Source organism: Rutilus rutilus, assembly GCF_951802725.1.
Source record: "Rutilus rutilus genome assembly, chromosome: 13".
Classification (NCBI taxonomy): domain Eukaryota; kingdom Metazoa; phylum Chordata; class Actinopteri; order Cypriniformes; family Leuciscidae; genus Rutilus; species Rutilus rutilus.
This window is the reverse complement of record NC_140218.1, coordinates 6,970,853-6,987,047: the sequence shown is the minus strand read 5'-3', so window position 1 is coordinate 6,987,047 and position 16,195 is coordinate 6,970,853. Positions and strand designations below refer to the sequence as shown.

The window sequence follows — 16,195 nt, the reverse complement described above, 5'->3', positions numbered from 1 at the left end:
GGCTCAACATTTAAGCCTTTTCATTTGTCCTTCAGTCGGTCATTCACTTGTCCGAGTAAAAACATTTGTTAGAACAGGAAAAAAATTAGATTTTTTTGTGTGTGTTGTAAATATAATTTATTCCGAATCAGTATTCTCATCAGTTCAGTCAGCTTTAACATATATAAATCGGCATATTTATGATATTGTAACCTTTATAAAGGGTATTTTTCCCTAATCGTTTGCTTCATCTTTGATTTAAAATTCTTAAATTTGATCAATAAATTACAATAGAATAATAAGATGCTAAAGGCCTGTTACCAATCAAATAAACTGCATTAAATAATGTAATGAGATTATTTAAAATATTTTTTGAATATACAAATAAGAAATATTATTTATGCATAGAAATAATTTAAAAATAAACCGCCAGTAGGAGGCGGCAGGAGACCATCTTAATGAGTGAGTCATTGATGCAATGTGCATAAAGTTAAAATACTGAAACTAATAAAACAAGTTTTAAAAAAGAATGTTTCATTTAATTCAATTTTAGATGATGGAATATGCAGAAAGAATATAATTAAGCAGAAAGGTATATTGCTTTATAGCGTATTCATTTCGTGCATCATGTTTTTGAAAAGTAACTAGTAAAGTAACTAGTAAAGTAACTAATTACTTTTGAAAATAAGTAATCAGTAAAGTAACTGGATTACTTTCTTGGAGAAGTAATCAGTAATCAGTAACTAATTACTTTTTCCAAGTAACTTGACCAACACTGCCCATGACATGCTACTTTTTGTAGGCTTTAATATAGGCATTAGTGGTCCCTAGTACTGTATCTGAAATCTTTTTCCAAAAATTCAGCCTTGGTGCAGATAGCCACTACAAGCCAGTCCCAGAATGAGCTTCCTTTAGACGGGCCGTTTCGGTGTCTGTAGCTTTAAATGTTAATGAGGAGTAGAAAGGCAGCGCAAGATGGAGGCTGGGTGTGGCCTTGACCATCTTGCAGGAACATACTATTGAGCAACGGTACCATGCAGATGTCGCCTTGGCTACTGCAGTTCATTGGAACGAAACCGTAGCCAAGGCGACATCTATGTATATATCTATACCCGCCCGCACCGTCAGATCATTTGGACGTGTGCTGTTTTCAAGAGATAACAACGATATAAATACTGTTTGTTTTCTCACACAAACCGCTCGTTTCGTGTCTTAGGCCATCAATGTGTACTTATGATGGGGAATTGTTTCATTTGGACGTGGGGAATTGTTTTAATTTGGACTCTGTGCTTGTGTTTTGAGCCAGTGACCATAGACCTGCATTATATGACTGTCAAGACAAGAACGGTTTGACCTAAAAATATCCAAATTGAAACTACTGCGGAAACAAAGACACCTACATCTTGGATGCCCTTGAGGTAAGCTAAAACATATCAAAATTTATTTTCAAAGTGAACTATCCCTTTAAAGACGCAATTGTATGACGTGATCGTATGTCCCAAAGCTTGTCTACTCTTCTGCTACACACACTCAAAAGTATCTGCTTTTTCTTCACAAAAAGAGTACATACTTTTAGGGCGTAGTACAAGCAGGCGAATTGAGACGTAGCAATAGCTATTCAAGATAAAGGCTTTCATTTTAAACCCTGTCCGATGCTTGATATGATGCTTTACAGGGTTAAGCTCTAGTGAAATGCTCGAGGGATGCGATTGGGTCCTTCAAATACCTTGATACAGATTCCACATCCGATGCAGAGAGACTCTGAGATCCAGACGATTTTACTCTGAGGCGAGACCTCGATACACAGCTTCCCTGAGGAAACACACGAGCACTTCAGGACTTCAGATGAAGCTAACTCTGAATCAACATGCACCAATGCTACATTGTCTAAATGTCAAGTCAAGTATATTTGTATAGCGCTTTTCACAATACAGATTGTATCAAAGCAGCTTCACAGTATTAAATTCAAATAATACAACAAGGTTTGTTTCTAATGGAATTTATTGATTGATAAAATCAAATTAAATATCCCCAAAATAAAATAAATGTCATAATCATTTGTTAAACAAGTATTCATTACTTCAATGAGCTCATTGTTTCTGCATTAAAATATTACATTGCTTAAATTACTACATTTTAAAACAACTATGGCCGCGTTTACGCTTGGCATTAACATGCTCCCTGTCTCCGGATGTTGTCCACATACACATTGAAAGACCAGTGTAAACGCGCTTCTGATGGGAATGTAGTCCGATCAGCGTGTCCGGGTTCAGAAGTAGTCGAGGACGCTTTGTTATCGGATCTTTGAAATCGGATTTTATTTTTTGATAAGTACAGAAGTGGTGAGGGTGAATTATAACTCTTAACTTGTAAAGCATTCTTGATAATGGTTTTTGTTTATGCTTCTTTATCTTTATCTTAATATTAAGATAAAGCATTATTTAATTTAGTAGTTTTTTCTGTATTATCTTAAACATTATGTTGGATTATCTTGTTCGATTGTGATTTGGTTTGGGTAGGTACTGGGGTAGGTCCTGATAAGCCTAGGGCTTCTACCTATCCCCTTTCAAACAGTTTGATTATTATGCAAACATTTTTTTTGTTTTTCTTGTTTTTCTTGTTTTTTGTTTTATTTTATTGATGGATATTTCTTGTGTTCTTGTTTAATTTATTTTTTAATTGTTCGAAATAAAGATTTCATTCATTTCAGTGTAACGTAAATGCAATCCAGCCATCGTGTCTGCATTCACAGCTGGACGTCACACTAAGCCCCGCCCACTGTCTTTAATATACGAGCGGGGCACAAACTAACGCTTTTTGACTTTCTCCGTTTCTGTAAACCTACTTAGGGTTCAGAGTATTTATTTTTTCCCACATTTTCCCCAGCACAGCTGGCAACGTTCTCAGACCCATGCGTTTCTCTGTACCGTTTCCGTTACGGCATCTATCCACATCATTAGCACTTGCAGCCTCTTCATCCTCATTTTGCGAGATTTGTAAAATGTCCCCCGACTGAAAACCACTTCAGGTCGACTTTGCACCGGAGCCATCCTTTATTTGTCGTCTTTTTTTCCCCCTGGGAATGCGAGATCCGATCTGTTATCCAGATACAGAAGCCACTTGATGTGGACAGGTGTAAACGCACCCTGTCCTGATTGGCTTATGATCCGATCTGCTTGATCGGATCACGGTGATCGCATGTTAATGCCAAGTGTAAACGCAGCCTCAGATTTGTATTATGTACATTTCTGAAATACATGACTGAAATACACAAATCACTCTAAATTGTAATGCATTTTCTGTAAAGCTGCTTTGAAATGATGTGTATTGTGAAAAGCACTTTACAAATACATGTGACTTGAATTGAGTACACATCAATAACGCACAAAGCCTGAAGTCAAGCGAATTGAGCGTGCGATTCTTACCCATGCGCACCACCGGACAGCTCTTCTTGCACTCCTGACGGCATTTCTTGGGCTTACACTTGTCGTGGTTCACAATAGCGATTCTGGTGTTCTTGTCGGCCATTTGGCTGGTTTGATGTCGCACACCGGCGACGCAGATCTACAGGAAAACAGGAGGCCTAGACCTCACTAGAAAGAGAGAGAGAGATATGAGCTGCGTCCGAAACAAAATTAATGTTTATCCTATAGGCCTGTTATACATGCATTCTGTTGTCCGATTAAAAAGCTCTATTATACATTCGCTGAGTGGCAAAAAGACTGAGTGGCGGCATTTGTTTTCAGCGTGAATTCCACGAAAAACATCTAAAACGGGAAAGAGTTTTGAGATTGACTGTACAACTAGATTTGACAAGAAATCGGAGGTATATTTTTACGAAAGCTACAGAACAGAGAAGCAGATGGATCGCTGCGATTCACAGAAACAACGGGATCCAGGCAGAGAAAGGTGGATTTGCAGTTTTCATTTTGTGTCAATATGCTGAATTTAGGGGTAAAAATCACACCCTATATATATTGGCTTTGGACGCGCGAATGGATTCAAACTGTTCAAGCATCGAACTAGACGCAATAGACGCAAATTTGACGCTCTATTCGCGTTTGGTGTGAACGCAGCAAAATGAACAGGCTGCGATGTCAAGATTGCAATGCTGGAGTGTGTGTGTGTGTCAGAGAGAGAGAGGCATGGGCGCGATCGAACAGTGGAAACATAAAAACACACTCCGTCATTTTCATACAGGACATCATTAAAACTGCAAAAAGTGTTTAACCTACTTATATTTGTGTAAAACACAACATTGTGCTTTTGTCAAACTGTAAACTCTTGTCAAACTGTAACTGTCACCCAACCAAAATCACACACACACACGCTGTTTAAAAGCAAAAATGATTAGGGATGCACCGAATATTCGGCCACCGAAAATTTTCGGCCGAAAATGGCCCAAAAGTGCATTTTCGGTTTTCGGCCGAAAGACTTTTATCACCGAAACAATACGGCCGAAATGTTGTGATGACGCAAACAGCAGATACCGCGACCTGCACGTGCTTGTCTGAAGCAACATTACATATCTGCGGTGTGGACGTATTTAAATATATCTAAGAGTGACCCACGGACAGCGATTTTCAAAACACAGACATCCCAAGTCTTCCGGAAGTTCCGGGAGTCTCCCGCGTATTGATACCGGCTCCCTAATGCCCGCAAATTAGTTTAAATCTCCCGGAATCGCGAGCGAGCATGAGCGCGCATATGTAGCGCGCGCGGCAGAGAGAGGGAGCGAGAGACCTTTGCGTGTGTGTGCAGAGCAGCCGTCATTTCTCAGAGGTTTACCTGAGCTGTTTATGGTTTTTGCAACTCACGTCCATGAGCATATAACTGCAGATATTATTTTGGGCTATGGCAGTATTGACCTAAATGCACTTCGTTTTTATGAGAGAGCATTTCATTTTTAAACCTTTCTCCAGGCCAGTAGGCTTTTACATTATTATTTAATGTACACATGAGTGGGGTCAAGTTAAACATTTAATTTTATACTTTGCAAATGCTAAATAAATATTTGCATAACATTTTAATGGATTTATTCTTTGAAACTTTAATATTAATTTATGCAATTGCAATGCCTTGATTTTAGTAAACTTTGTACACAGTCATAGCCATAAATGCAATGGTACTAACAATAATTGGCATAATTTATTTCGGTGTTTCGGTTTTCGGCCTTGGTTTCCTCTTCTTCGGTTTTCGGTTTCGGCCAAGAATTTTCATTTCGGTGCATCCCTAAAAATGATCTCATCTTTTGGACATTCATCATTGCATTGGTTTTCATTTCTTGTCCTAAAAAAGAGCACTAATCTGTTTATTTTTAAGTTACACATTCTACATTGAATAAAAAAGAAAATCAAATGTGTTTTTTTAAAAGTAGTATTATTTTATACAGAAATAAATTATTTATAATTCAGATGAGAATAAAGTTAAAGTTACTTAAAATTTTAAGGAAACAAATATATTGATCTGAAATATAGCAAATTAATTTTAAATTCATTCAAGTTACCAAACATATCTCAAGGTCTTGAATAAAGGCTGGCAGTCTTTCATTATCAACTGTTGTTGTGGACTATATACTGAAGAAGTATTTGTTCTCCATTTGAGTGAGATGTTTTTATGTGGCTAATTGAGCAGAGTGCTTCCATTATATTTTATTATTATTAGTATTTGTTCAAGAATAAAATAAAAATATCGGATTGATATCGGTATCGGCAAATAGCCAAAGCTGCGGTATCGGTATCGGAAGTGAAAAAGTGGTATCGGGACATCCCTAATTGTTATATATTGTATTGACAACTCATCAAGTAAATATTTATCATTGTATATTCTGCATAATCAGATGTTTTTAAATAAACAGACAAAAAAAAAAACCCAATAAAAGGTTTAGGGCTGGACGATTTGATGATATATATAACATTGATATAAGTGATCACCCAGATTTAGACCTATATTGTATTTATATAAAGCGTTCACAGGCAAATTTGCTTCATGTATTTCCCGGTGTCAAAATCAGGCACATATAAATGTCAGGAAACACGATTCCTGGCGGCATGTCAATATCCACGGATCACTGGATCTTTGGTAAGTTGTAAGGAACACTGTATCGAGTTCAACCTTTAGTTTACACTGATAATCATTTGTTTTACTCGTGTTTTCCCCACTAAATCCAGTCACGCAGCAGCTCTTTAATAAGCATTTCCAAATGCATAGCACTCATAAAAGTTCCCGCATGACCGACTACTTCCAGTGAGATTCTGAAGTGTGCATGCGATGGACACTTTACTGTCCCATGATGCCACGGGAGAGGATTTATCAATGTCAGTGAAGCGACGCTGGGAGGTCATGTGATAATGACAACATGGCGAATGTAGTACATCTGGATTACACTGACTCATACTATATACAATGTAGAGCCCGACCGATATGGATTTTTGGGGGCCGATGCCGATACCGATAAAAAAAAGCCAGATACCGATATATCGGCCGATATTATTTATGTGTATATTATAATACAGTAGCAATATTATTTATGTGTATTATAGTACAGTAAGTTTGGACACACTTTCCAATTGGTGTGTACAAACTTTTGATGGGTACTGTATATAGAATACACAGTATAAACAGAATAAATATATAAACGTTTTGCAATGATCACTCAAATGTGGTGATCAAACACTTGTGTGACAAAGATATGTAATGGAGGCAGGGTGAATGATAGAATGAGAATTTGAGCTGTAACCAAACTAGTTTGCATTGCATTTTATATTTTATTATATTCTAAATTCTGTTGCATAATCTTCACTAACGACTTTGTCCTTTTAATTTAGTCACCTTATTTAAAACATAACTTGTATCAATAAATATATCAAAAGTGTCACTGACAAAACCTTATCTTCTATTTTTAATCTTAATTTCTCTAATATCTTAGCCTGGGTTTCCCCATACTGCCTTGCTCGCAGCGCGATTCTATTCACGCTGCTAGGCAGTCTGGACACCATGGGACAATTTTTCCCCTGAAAAAGGGAACCAATCACAGAACGGGGAGGGAGCAGCAAGATGATGACGACACCGAAGCAGTTTGTTTATATCAGACTCGACGTTACCTTCTACCCTCATGTTTATCTTTCACAAACGGTAATATTCGCTAAACGCCATCGTGTACAAATAAATCTTTGACCCATCGTCTTTTTCCTCGTCGAATTTCTCTCACTCTACATACGTCATCTGGTATAATTGAAGCGATTGGCTATGAGCTACATACAGGCGCATTTGATAGACATTCATAGCGCCCAATAAACGGCTCTGGGCATTCGTAAACCACGCCTCAAATACGAGAAAATGCGCACGTAGTTTCCAGACCAAGTCTCAATGAGACTTGGTCTGACGTTAGCCAGGCTACTAATATCTACCAGTGGAGGAAGAACTCAGATCTTTTTAGTAAAGTAAAATGAATCATATCATAATGAAAACGTTTATAATTACATAGCCTATGTACAGTAGTTTTATACTATTTTAAATTAGTAAGCAAAATGTACTAAATGTGAAACTAGGCTAGCCTACTCTTAATGCAAAATGGCCCTATATAAAGTGTTATAATTATATAAATTATTGGAGTAGGGCTGGACCCGAATATTCGAATATTTGTTCGGTGGGTTGGTAGTGGATTTGAAAATTTGACATTTGAATATTCGGTTTTTTTTTTCACATCTGGGATCCCCCGCGAAACGGTTCTCATTCGCGCTTGAATAAGGCCGGCGACACACTGACTGCGTGGCATGGCCGTTTTTATTTCGGCTCCCATGTTAACAGGTTGGAGTTTGCACACTGCCTGCGTGAGACACTCGTCTCTCAGGCCCGGCTCAAGCCACGCGGAAAACGCGTGCAGTGCATGCTAGAAATATAACCGACGTCTGAGTGTTCCAGCAACGGTGTTCTCTGGCTAGAGCGCAGAACAGCGGAGTTTGTATGGACAAAGTGCATGTCTGAGCTTGTGTTTTGGGTTAAGCTGCGTTGCTTTGACATTGTGGAAAATAGAATAATAGAAACAAAATGTATTAGCCTTTTTACCCGTTATTATCAATTTAAATTAATCTCGTTTTTTAATTTAACAATTTCGTTTTTCTTTATTTAAATTTCCTTTTTCTTTATTTAAATTTCGTTTAATTTCTTTATTTAAATTTTGTAATTTCTTTATTTAAATTTCGTTTTTCTTTATTTAAATTTCGTTTTTCTTTATTTAAATTTCGTTTTGTCTTTATTTAAATTTCCTTTTTCTTTATTTAAATTTCGTTTAATTTCTTTATTTAAATTTTGTAATTTCTTTATTTAAATTTTGTAATTTCTTTATTTAAATTTTGTAATTTCTTTATTTAAATTTTGTAATTTCTTTATTTAAATTTCGTTTTTCTTTATTTAAATTTCGTTTTTCTTTATTTAAATTTCGTTTTTCTTTATTTAAATTTCGTTTTTCTTTATTTAAATCTACCCTTTACTGTCAGTAATTTGTTAGTCAGAAAAATATTAGATTACCTTAAAAGTATTGCTTAATTCGACCTTAATTGAACAGACCTGTGTGTGTGCATTTTATATCACTGCAGTGTCCTTCTCGGACGCATTCTCTGCCTGCGGGAGGTGCGCCGCTTCCAGCTCGCGCTGTTCTGTAGTTTACTAAAAGTGTATTAATTCTGAACGTGTCGCATCTCGCGTGTCCATCTATATTGCACCAAATGCCACAAATTATGCACTCCCTTGAAAAGTCGATTGGATTAAATAATAAAAATGCAAACGGACATACAGACACATAGAGAATCCTACCTTTATTAGAGAGAAAAATATGTTCAGCACCGTCTATCCGATGTCCATTACTACCGAAGCTTCGAAGCTCAAAAAGCTTTAACACTGTGTCTACACCAGAAGCGGCTGTTATTTTTTGCCACTTTTGCCAGTTCTTTGTGACAGCTTTTAGGTGCTTTATTGGCAGCGTCATCCTTACATAAATCATGCACAGCGCACGCTGCATTTTTTTTTTATATTAATTTATCGGCCATTAGAAATGCCGATACCGATAGTTAGGAAAATGCCTAATATCGGCCGATAATATCGGCCTGCCGATATATCGGTCGGGCTCTAATACAATGTACATTATTAGAGGTTGCAGAGTAATTACTTATTCACAGTAAGTACCTACTCAAGAGAGTATGCCATTTCAGACGCAGACAGAGATAAACGGCAACATAACACACTTCAGGAGGGAGTAATTAGGGCTGCACAATATCAAAATGATATCAATATCATACAAATTAAGATATATGGCGCACAAAAAGTATTCTCGTCGCTTCATAAAATACAGGTTGAGCCACTGTAGGCACATGGACTATTTTAACGATGTCTTTCCTACCTTACTGGGCCTTCAAAGTGTTAATTACACAGTGATCAATGGAGCTATTTGAATCTGAGCCATCAAAAATATCTTAATTTGTGTTCCAAAGATGAACGAAGGTCTTACAGGTCTGGAATGACATGAAGTTGAGGAATTAATGACAGAATATTCATTTTTGGGTGAACTATCCCTTTAAGAAACCACCTTGCCACCCTCACAGTGGCTATTGAAACCAGTTTATCACTTGTTAACACACATGAACTCATGCAAACGATCAGATATAACGGACACCAGCTGTTACACACTCCCAACAAAATGCTTTCCTGATGGCAGCCGTGTAAAACGTGATAAGTCTGGCGAGCAAAACCTGGTCTGATGTGGTGGTTTCATGAGTCAGAGACAGATAGATATAGACAGATAGACAGCTCACATTCAGGATGAATGAAGTTGCTGAGTTGCCATCTTTACAGTGCAGCGCTGGCATCACGTGACAGCTCGTTTAAACATGCAATACACTGCACTGTCATCCTATTGAACACATATGTTAGTCATTTGATAATTAATAATGAGTCAGTTATCAGAGGCAGTGACTCATTCTTCACTTATGCTGGAATAACCTGAGGTTCATCGTCTTGAACAAGGACACTCTTGTCATAGTTTATGCACCTCTTGGTGGGACTCGAACCTACAATCGTTACATTACCAGACCAGATCATTGATTAATGGTTCGTACACCACAGCACCCTTTGAATCCGAACCGATTGGACTAGTACACTCCATAAACGATGTTTATACATTATGCACAAAAACATTACATTCAGATCTACCTTTAAAACGGCTATAAACAATCAGAAATAGCCAGATTCGGTTATATTAAGCACGTGCGCGCGCTCGTCGTGACTCTCTCACACACTAGTGGGAATAACGAAAGATGACGCAAGACTTTCCCTCAGAGAATTCCCTGCTTTATTTTACCCCCCAAAACACTACATTATGTGTCATTGTCTTTCTAAAACGTCTGCTTAGTTGTTTTCCACTTTGTTCAGAATGACTTTCATTAAATATTCGTTGAAACCGGGGATATTTTTTAATGAAAGAAGAAAAGGCCTCGCGCATAGGGGCGGCATGCGCGCACACAGCTGGTGCGTTTTTTTTGTCTTTCAAACTACCTACACATCTCCATTTAATCATTACAAAATGTCAATAAAACGCTGCTCACCTCCCGCTGATGGGAACAACGCAGTATAACGCGTTAATAAGCGTTGAGTTTCTTCTTGCTGTGTGAAGAGACGACCAGCGCGTGCTGCTACGGCGCGCACGAGACAACACCGGTAGCAAAGATGGCGCCAGAGCGCGCGACGCTAAAGGGACGCGACGCGATCCAAGAACCGTGACGTGATCAGAGTGCGCCAATGCCGGGCAAATGCGAACAGTGCATAGATGTGTACGATTATATTTTCCCTTTTTTTAAGAAAATCTTCCTATACGTCAGTTAGTTGTGGAAACAGATGTAAGAAGAAGTGTTTTTGAGTGCCGGTGAGTAACTGTGGCTTTGTTTTGTTGTATTACATCAATTAAAGGTAGATATTTTTGATTAAACAACCGTGTGTTGTTGTAAAATTCAAATCTCTTTTTTTACTTTGTAAACGTGTTTATTACGTATATTAAGTATATCTGTTATGGCACTATGATACATATATCAGTTGAATATTACATATTATTATAAGATGCTAGTTAAAATAATGTTCTGGAACACACACACACACACACACACATATATATATATAAAAGAAGATTTTTTATTGTTATCTAAAAAATAACATTGTATTGCCATCGTTTTAGTTTTGTGGACATGGAGCATTTTTATTCTTTTTAAAGTGAAACCTACAAATTAATGTCAATATTAGTAATAAAATATATATGTAAAGCAATTGCACATTGCATTGTTTAGGGTTATTGTTAGGTTGGGGTTACTGCACATTGCATTATCTTTATTTAATAAATGTTTTAATGCTGTCTGTGGGTGTTTTTTAATTCCATCCCATCTGTCTGTCCTCGTTTTCTTTCCTCAGTAACCATGGCGACCGCCACCAAAACCCCCCCAGGTGCCGACCCGAAGCAGCTGGAGCGCACCGGGACCGTCCGAGAGATCGGGTCTCAAGCCGTGTGGTCGCTGTCCTCGTGCAAGCCAGGTGTGTGTCTTATTTATTCTCTGTTTTTGATCATTGCACACCTGTGTTTAGTTTTTCATTGTGTCATTCTCTTTCTGTGCGAAGGCTTTGGAGTCGACCAGTTGAGGGATGATAATCTGGAGACGTACTGGCAGTCCGATGGCTCTCAGCCACATCTAGTGAACATTCAGTTCAGGTACGATGAGTCTCAAACAGCCACTGTATGACTGATCCACAGCATCGGGGGTCGATTCATCTGCCATTATTCAGATGTTATAAAACTATTGTTTACAGCTAATAAATGTGTTTGTGTGATTGACTGGTTGACATAAATGCTAGTCAGTTACTAAACACACACATCTAATTAATTACACAATGTGGGGATTCATTAATTTTATTAATCACAAATTAATTGCACATCAAATTTGGCTGAGAAATGTTCCCCAAAATATCACTTGAAGTCCTTATTGTATTAAATGAGAAAAGCATCACTAGACATTACAAAAAGTAGCTTGAAAAATAAATATTTAATTCGATTCAACATAGAATTTATTGCACAAACTTTCAGGCTACAACAGCCACGAGGGGGATTTAATGATGACAGAATTTTAATTGTTGGGTGAACTATATCATTAATGGGTTTTTTATTAATATGGACATTTTTTAACGAAGTGATGCTCTAAATAAGAAACTAAAACTGCCAGTAGGTGGCAGTAAATATCTAAAGTCATTGAGTCATTAATTCATTAATTCGTTCAATTAATTCAGGAAGACAAAAACTTATACAGGGGCATTTTTGCCCTGATATTCAGATTTTTAGGGTCTTTCTTACTGCATTATAGGCTCCATCATGCAGTGAGTTGTTGCTCAGCGTCATGTTCGTCAGCAATCAACACACACACACACACACACACACACACACACACACACACATATATATATATATATATATATATATATATATATATATATATATATATAACATTTTTATCCAGCCATTCATTTTAAAGGACTGGAAAAGTGGAAAATTAATTATAGATCAAAGAAAAATCAGGTAGGTTTATTTTGTAAATATATTTCTAGTTAAGCTCCTAAATATGTAGCTGATTACTTGGTTTGTGTCTGTGAGCACAGTGTGAATGAAATAAGTTTTTAAAATCCTTATCCAGTAATAATATGACTGTAAAGGTTATGGAAATGCACTCATCAAAAGATGTGGGAAAGTACTGTAATCATTTAATCTCTACATTTTGTTGTATATCAAATAAAAGCATTATGTCTAACCTTACATTTTTAGTAACTTAAGGTCTCTGCTCAAATTATGTCTCATATTGGATTGAAATTTCAATGCTTTGCTGATTTGTTCATTAAATGTCATTTAAAGCAAGTCTGTATTGGAAACAGTGACAGGCACTTAAAATAATTCTGACCCAAGGTTTTTTTTTTTTTTTTTTTTTTTTTTTTTTTACCTTTATTTTACCAGGTAGGCCGATTGAGAACAAATTCTCATTTGCAAGGCCAAGATAAGGCGAAAAATGTGCCAGACAACATAGAGTTACATAATAAATACACAAAACACAGGAGTGCAAATTTACAAATTACAGTGAAACACAATAGGGCAATACAAAATCAAGAAAAAGGATAAGGTATATGTGGTTCTGTTGAACAACATAATTAAGGCACAAGCAAATGTATTTTAAGAGAGAAAATAAAAAAAAAATAAAAAAAAAAATCAGTGCATACTGTTTAGAAAACAGTAAACTGGAACGTTTTAAAGTGCGCATTCATGTTTTATGATGAATATTATAATATATATTTGGGTTTGTGACTGCTTAAATGTTCTAGACACTGAAAGGCTGTGATTGTGTCATGTTAGGAGGAAGACCACTGTGAAGATGCTGTGCATTTATGCCGATTATAAATCTGATGAAAGCTACACTCCCAGCAAGATCTCGGTCAGAGTGGGGAACAACTTCCACAACCTGCAGGAGATCCGGGTAAGAGACGCGGATCACAGACAGAACCGACTCCAGCTGAATAATCACACCGTTGTTTTCTTCAATAGTTGGTTCCGGAAGTAAAAACTACATTCAGTTCTCCACAGGGAAATCTATTTTTAACGATAATTTATAGACTTTAAAAGACAGCCTTACTGTGAGCTACGAGGTTGTTAATCAATAGTATTTTGCTGCTATGGAAGCTTGTGTCCGCCACAGAATAAAACATTTTAAAAGATAATTGCGACTTTTTATCTCACAATTGCGAGTTTACATCACTCAATTCTGACTTTATTTCTCACAGTCGCGAGATTTAAAGTCAGAATTGCGTGAAATAAAGTTGCAATTGTGTGTTATAAAGTCAGAATGGCGAGATATAAATTCACAATTCTGATTTTATTAACAAGTTTAAGTTTATATCTCACAATTCTGACATCTTTTCTCAGAATTGTGAGATATAAAGTCAGAATGGCGAGATATAAACATGCAATTCTGAGAAAAAGTAATTTTTCACAGTTGCAACTTTATACCATGCAATTCTGACTTTATAAAACACAATTGTGACTTTACATCGTGCAATAATGAGATATACAGTCAGAATTGCGATATGTAAATTTGCAATTGTGAGAATAAAAGTCACAATTACCTTTTTTATTCTGTGGTGGAAAAGCTTCCATAGACTGCATTATTTCAATTTAGTTTTAAAAAGAATCGTATTTAAAAGCAGAATTCACTGTAAAATTCAGCTGTTAAACTGTGGAAAAACTACATTACCCATAATGCTGTACAGAAAATTCTACCAATCGAAAAGACGAAACAAGCAGAACATGCCACTCTAATGAAGCACTGTGAATTCTCTATGCTCTCAAAAAACATATTTGAATATGACTGCTTAAAATATAGTGTTTTATATACATAATCAACATGTTTTTAATGAGTAGATTTATATTTCTCCATCATTATGCTGTTCGCAATGCTTTGTGGGATTGTAGTTCTTTCCCTCACTAAAGCTGTTAAGTTCACAGTCTTGTACCTTTGTATTTTTGTCAGATTTTCAAAGACGTTTTCGCTTCAAATCAAAGTTTGTAATGTTATGACCTCGAGGCTGGTTGGTTTGGTTCATGGCTTATAATGCATTAACAAAGATTTTTTTTAAATCCCTATGGGAGAAATGAATGGGACAAATAGTTCCGGAACCAACGGCGCTGAAAAGCTAGGCGAGCGCTAATGCTCTCTATAGATGAACTTCACACAGTTACACAGATGAGTTACTGCTGAAATTAAATTAGTCTCATATTTAATTAAGTTAGCAATGCATCATTGATTCTGTTTATCACTGTGAAGCTGCTGTGAAACATTCTGCATTGTAAAGCACTATAAAAATAAAGGTGACTTGATGTTATAGCCTTAATCTATAAGCTCAAATACTTGATTGTGATTGGTCGTTTGTGGCATTCTATGGTACATTATTTGTATCTAATGATGTTAAACGGTAAAATTTACTTGTTTTTCTCAACTTAAATCAATCTTTCATGCCTAAAAATGTATGTATTTATTTGCTTAAAACCATGTCTAAACAATCAGAATACTGTGCATTTTCTCAAAATAAACCCTTGGATTGTAACACGAGCGTGTGTGTGTGTGTGTGTGTGTGTGTGTGTGTGTGTGTGTGTGTGTGTGTGTGTGTGTGTGTGTGTGTGAGCAGCAGCTGGAGATGGTGGAGCCCAGCGGTTGGATTCACATCCCTCTGTTGGATCTGGTGAACAATCCCATCAGAACCTTCATGATCCAGATCGCCGTGTTGGCAAACCACCAGAACGGACGAGACACACACATGCGGCAGATCAAAGTCTACACACCCGTGGAGGAGAGCTCCATCGGCAAGTTCCCACGATGCACCACTGTAGACTTCATGATGTACCGCACCATCAGATGACCGAGGTGCCTTCCCATAAGACTCTGTTCAAGATTTAAATGTTTTCAGTTGTTTTAAAATGTGCAAAGGTGTGTTTTGTAAAGAGAAGAGTTCAAAGTTCAGTTTATGTACACATGCAAATCTACGGGAAATAAATGTTTGTTTGAAATAATGAAAGCAGCCTGTATTTCTTGATGCTCTTTTACAGCAGGATAGATTGGAGAGATACACCGCTCTCATGTTTAGCTTGTTTTATTAAACTGTGAAAGACACAGATTTGCTCACTAAATCTCTGCATGCTTCAGTGTGACTGATTGGCTTTTACTCCACTTTGTCGAGACATACATGGGTTTTTATCGGTCGTTGTGTTAAGTTGTAACCCTATACAATAAGGTTTCATTTGTTAACATTACTTAATTAGTTGGCATGATCTAACAATGAACAATATCTCTTATTAATCTTAATGTTAATCTCAACATTTGCTCCTAGATTTTTAAGATCAAGAGTTGTATCTGTTAACATTAGTTAATGCACTGTGAACTAACATGAATAAACAAAGATTAATAAATGCTGTGAGTACATATTGCTCCTTGTTATTTCATTTTAGTTAATGCATTAACTAATGTTAACAAATGAGACCTTATTGTAAAGTGTTACTGTTTGTGAACTTAATACAGTACAGACATAAATATTTGTATTTAAACATTTAAACATGCACTCTTAGCATACAGGCCTAATCAGTAAATATAGCTGC

General features: G+C 36.6%; 2 protein-coding genes across 2 annotated transcripts in view; one reads left to right on the top strand and one right to left on the bottom strand.

Moving 5' to 3' along the window:
• abce1 (ATP-binding cassette, sub-family E (OABP), member 1) overlaps positions 1-10,780 on the bottom strand; it is a 28,304-nt gene extending 17,524 nt beyond the window's left edge. The window contains exons 1-3 of the mRNA XM_084428599.1: positions 10,578-10,780; positions 3,405-3,572; positions 1,706-1,791 (exon numbers count right to left, since the gene is read on the bottom strand). Of these exons, the coding sequence (XP_084284725.1) occupies positions 1,706-1,791; positions 3,405-3,507 (189 nt within the window). The 5' untranslated portion in view covers positions 3,508-3,572; positions 10,578-10,780. The remainder of the gene's footprint in view (positions 1-1,705; positions 1,792-3,404; positions 3,573-10,577) is intronic.
• On the top strand, positions 10,757-15,610 carry anapc10 (anaphase promoting complex subunit 10). The gene is made up of 5 exons (XM_084428651.1): positions 10,757-10,894; positions 11,431-11,550; positions 11,635-11,725; positions 13,406-13,526; positions 15,232-15,610. Exons 2-5 carry the CDS (start codon positions 11,436-11,438, stop codon positions 15,460-15,462), a joined length of 558 nt encoding a protein of 185 aa, XP_084284777.1. The 5' UTR covers positions 10,757-10,894; positions 11,431-11,435; the 3' UTR covers positions 15,463-15,610.
• Positions 15,611-16,195: the final 585 nt, after the last annotated feature.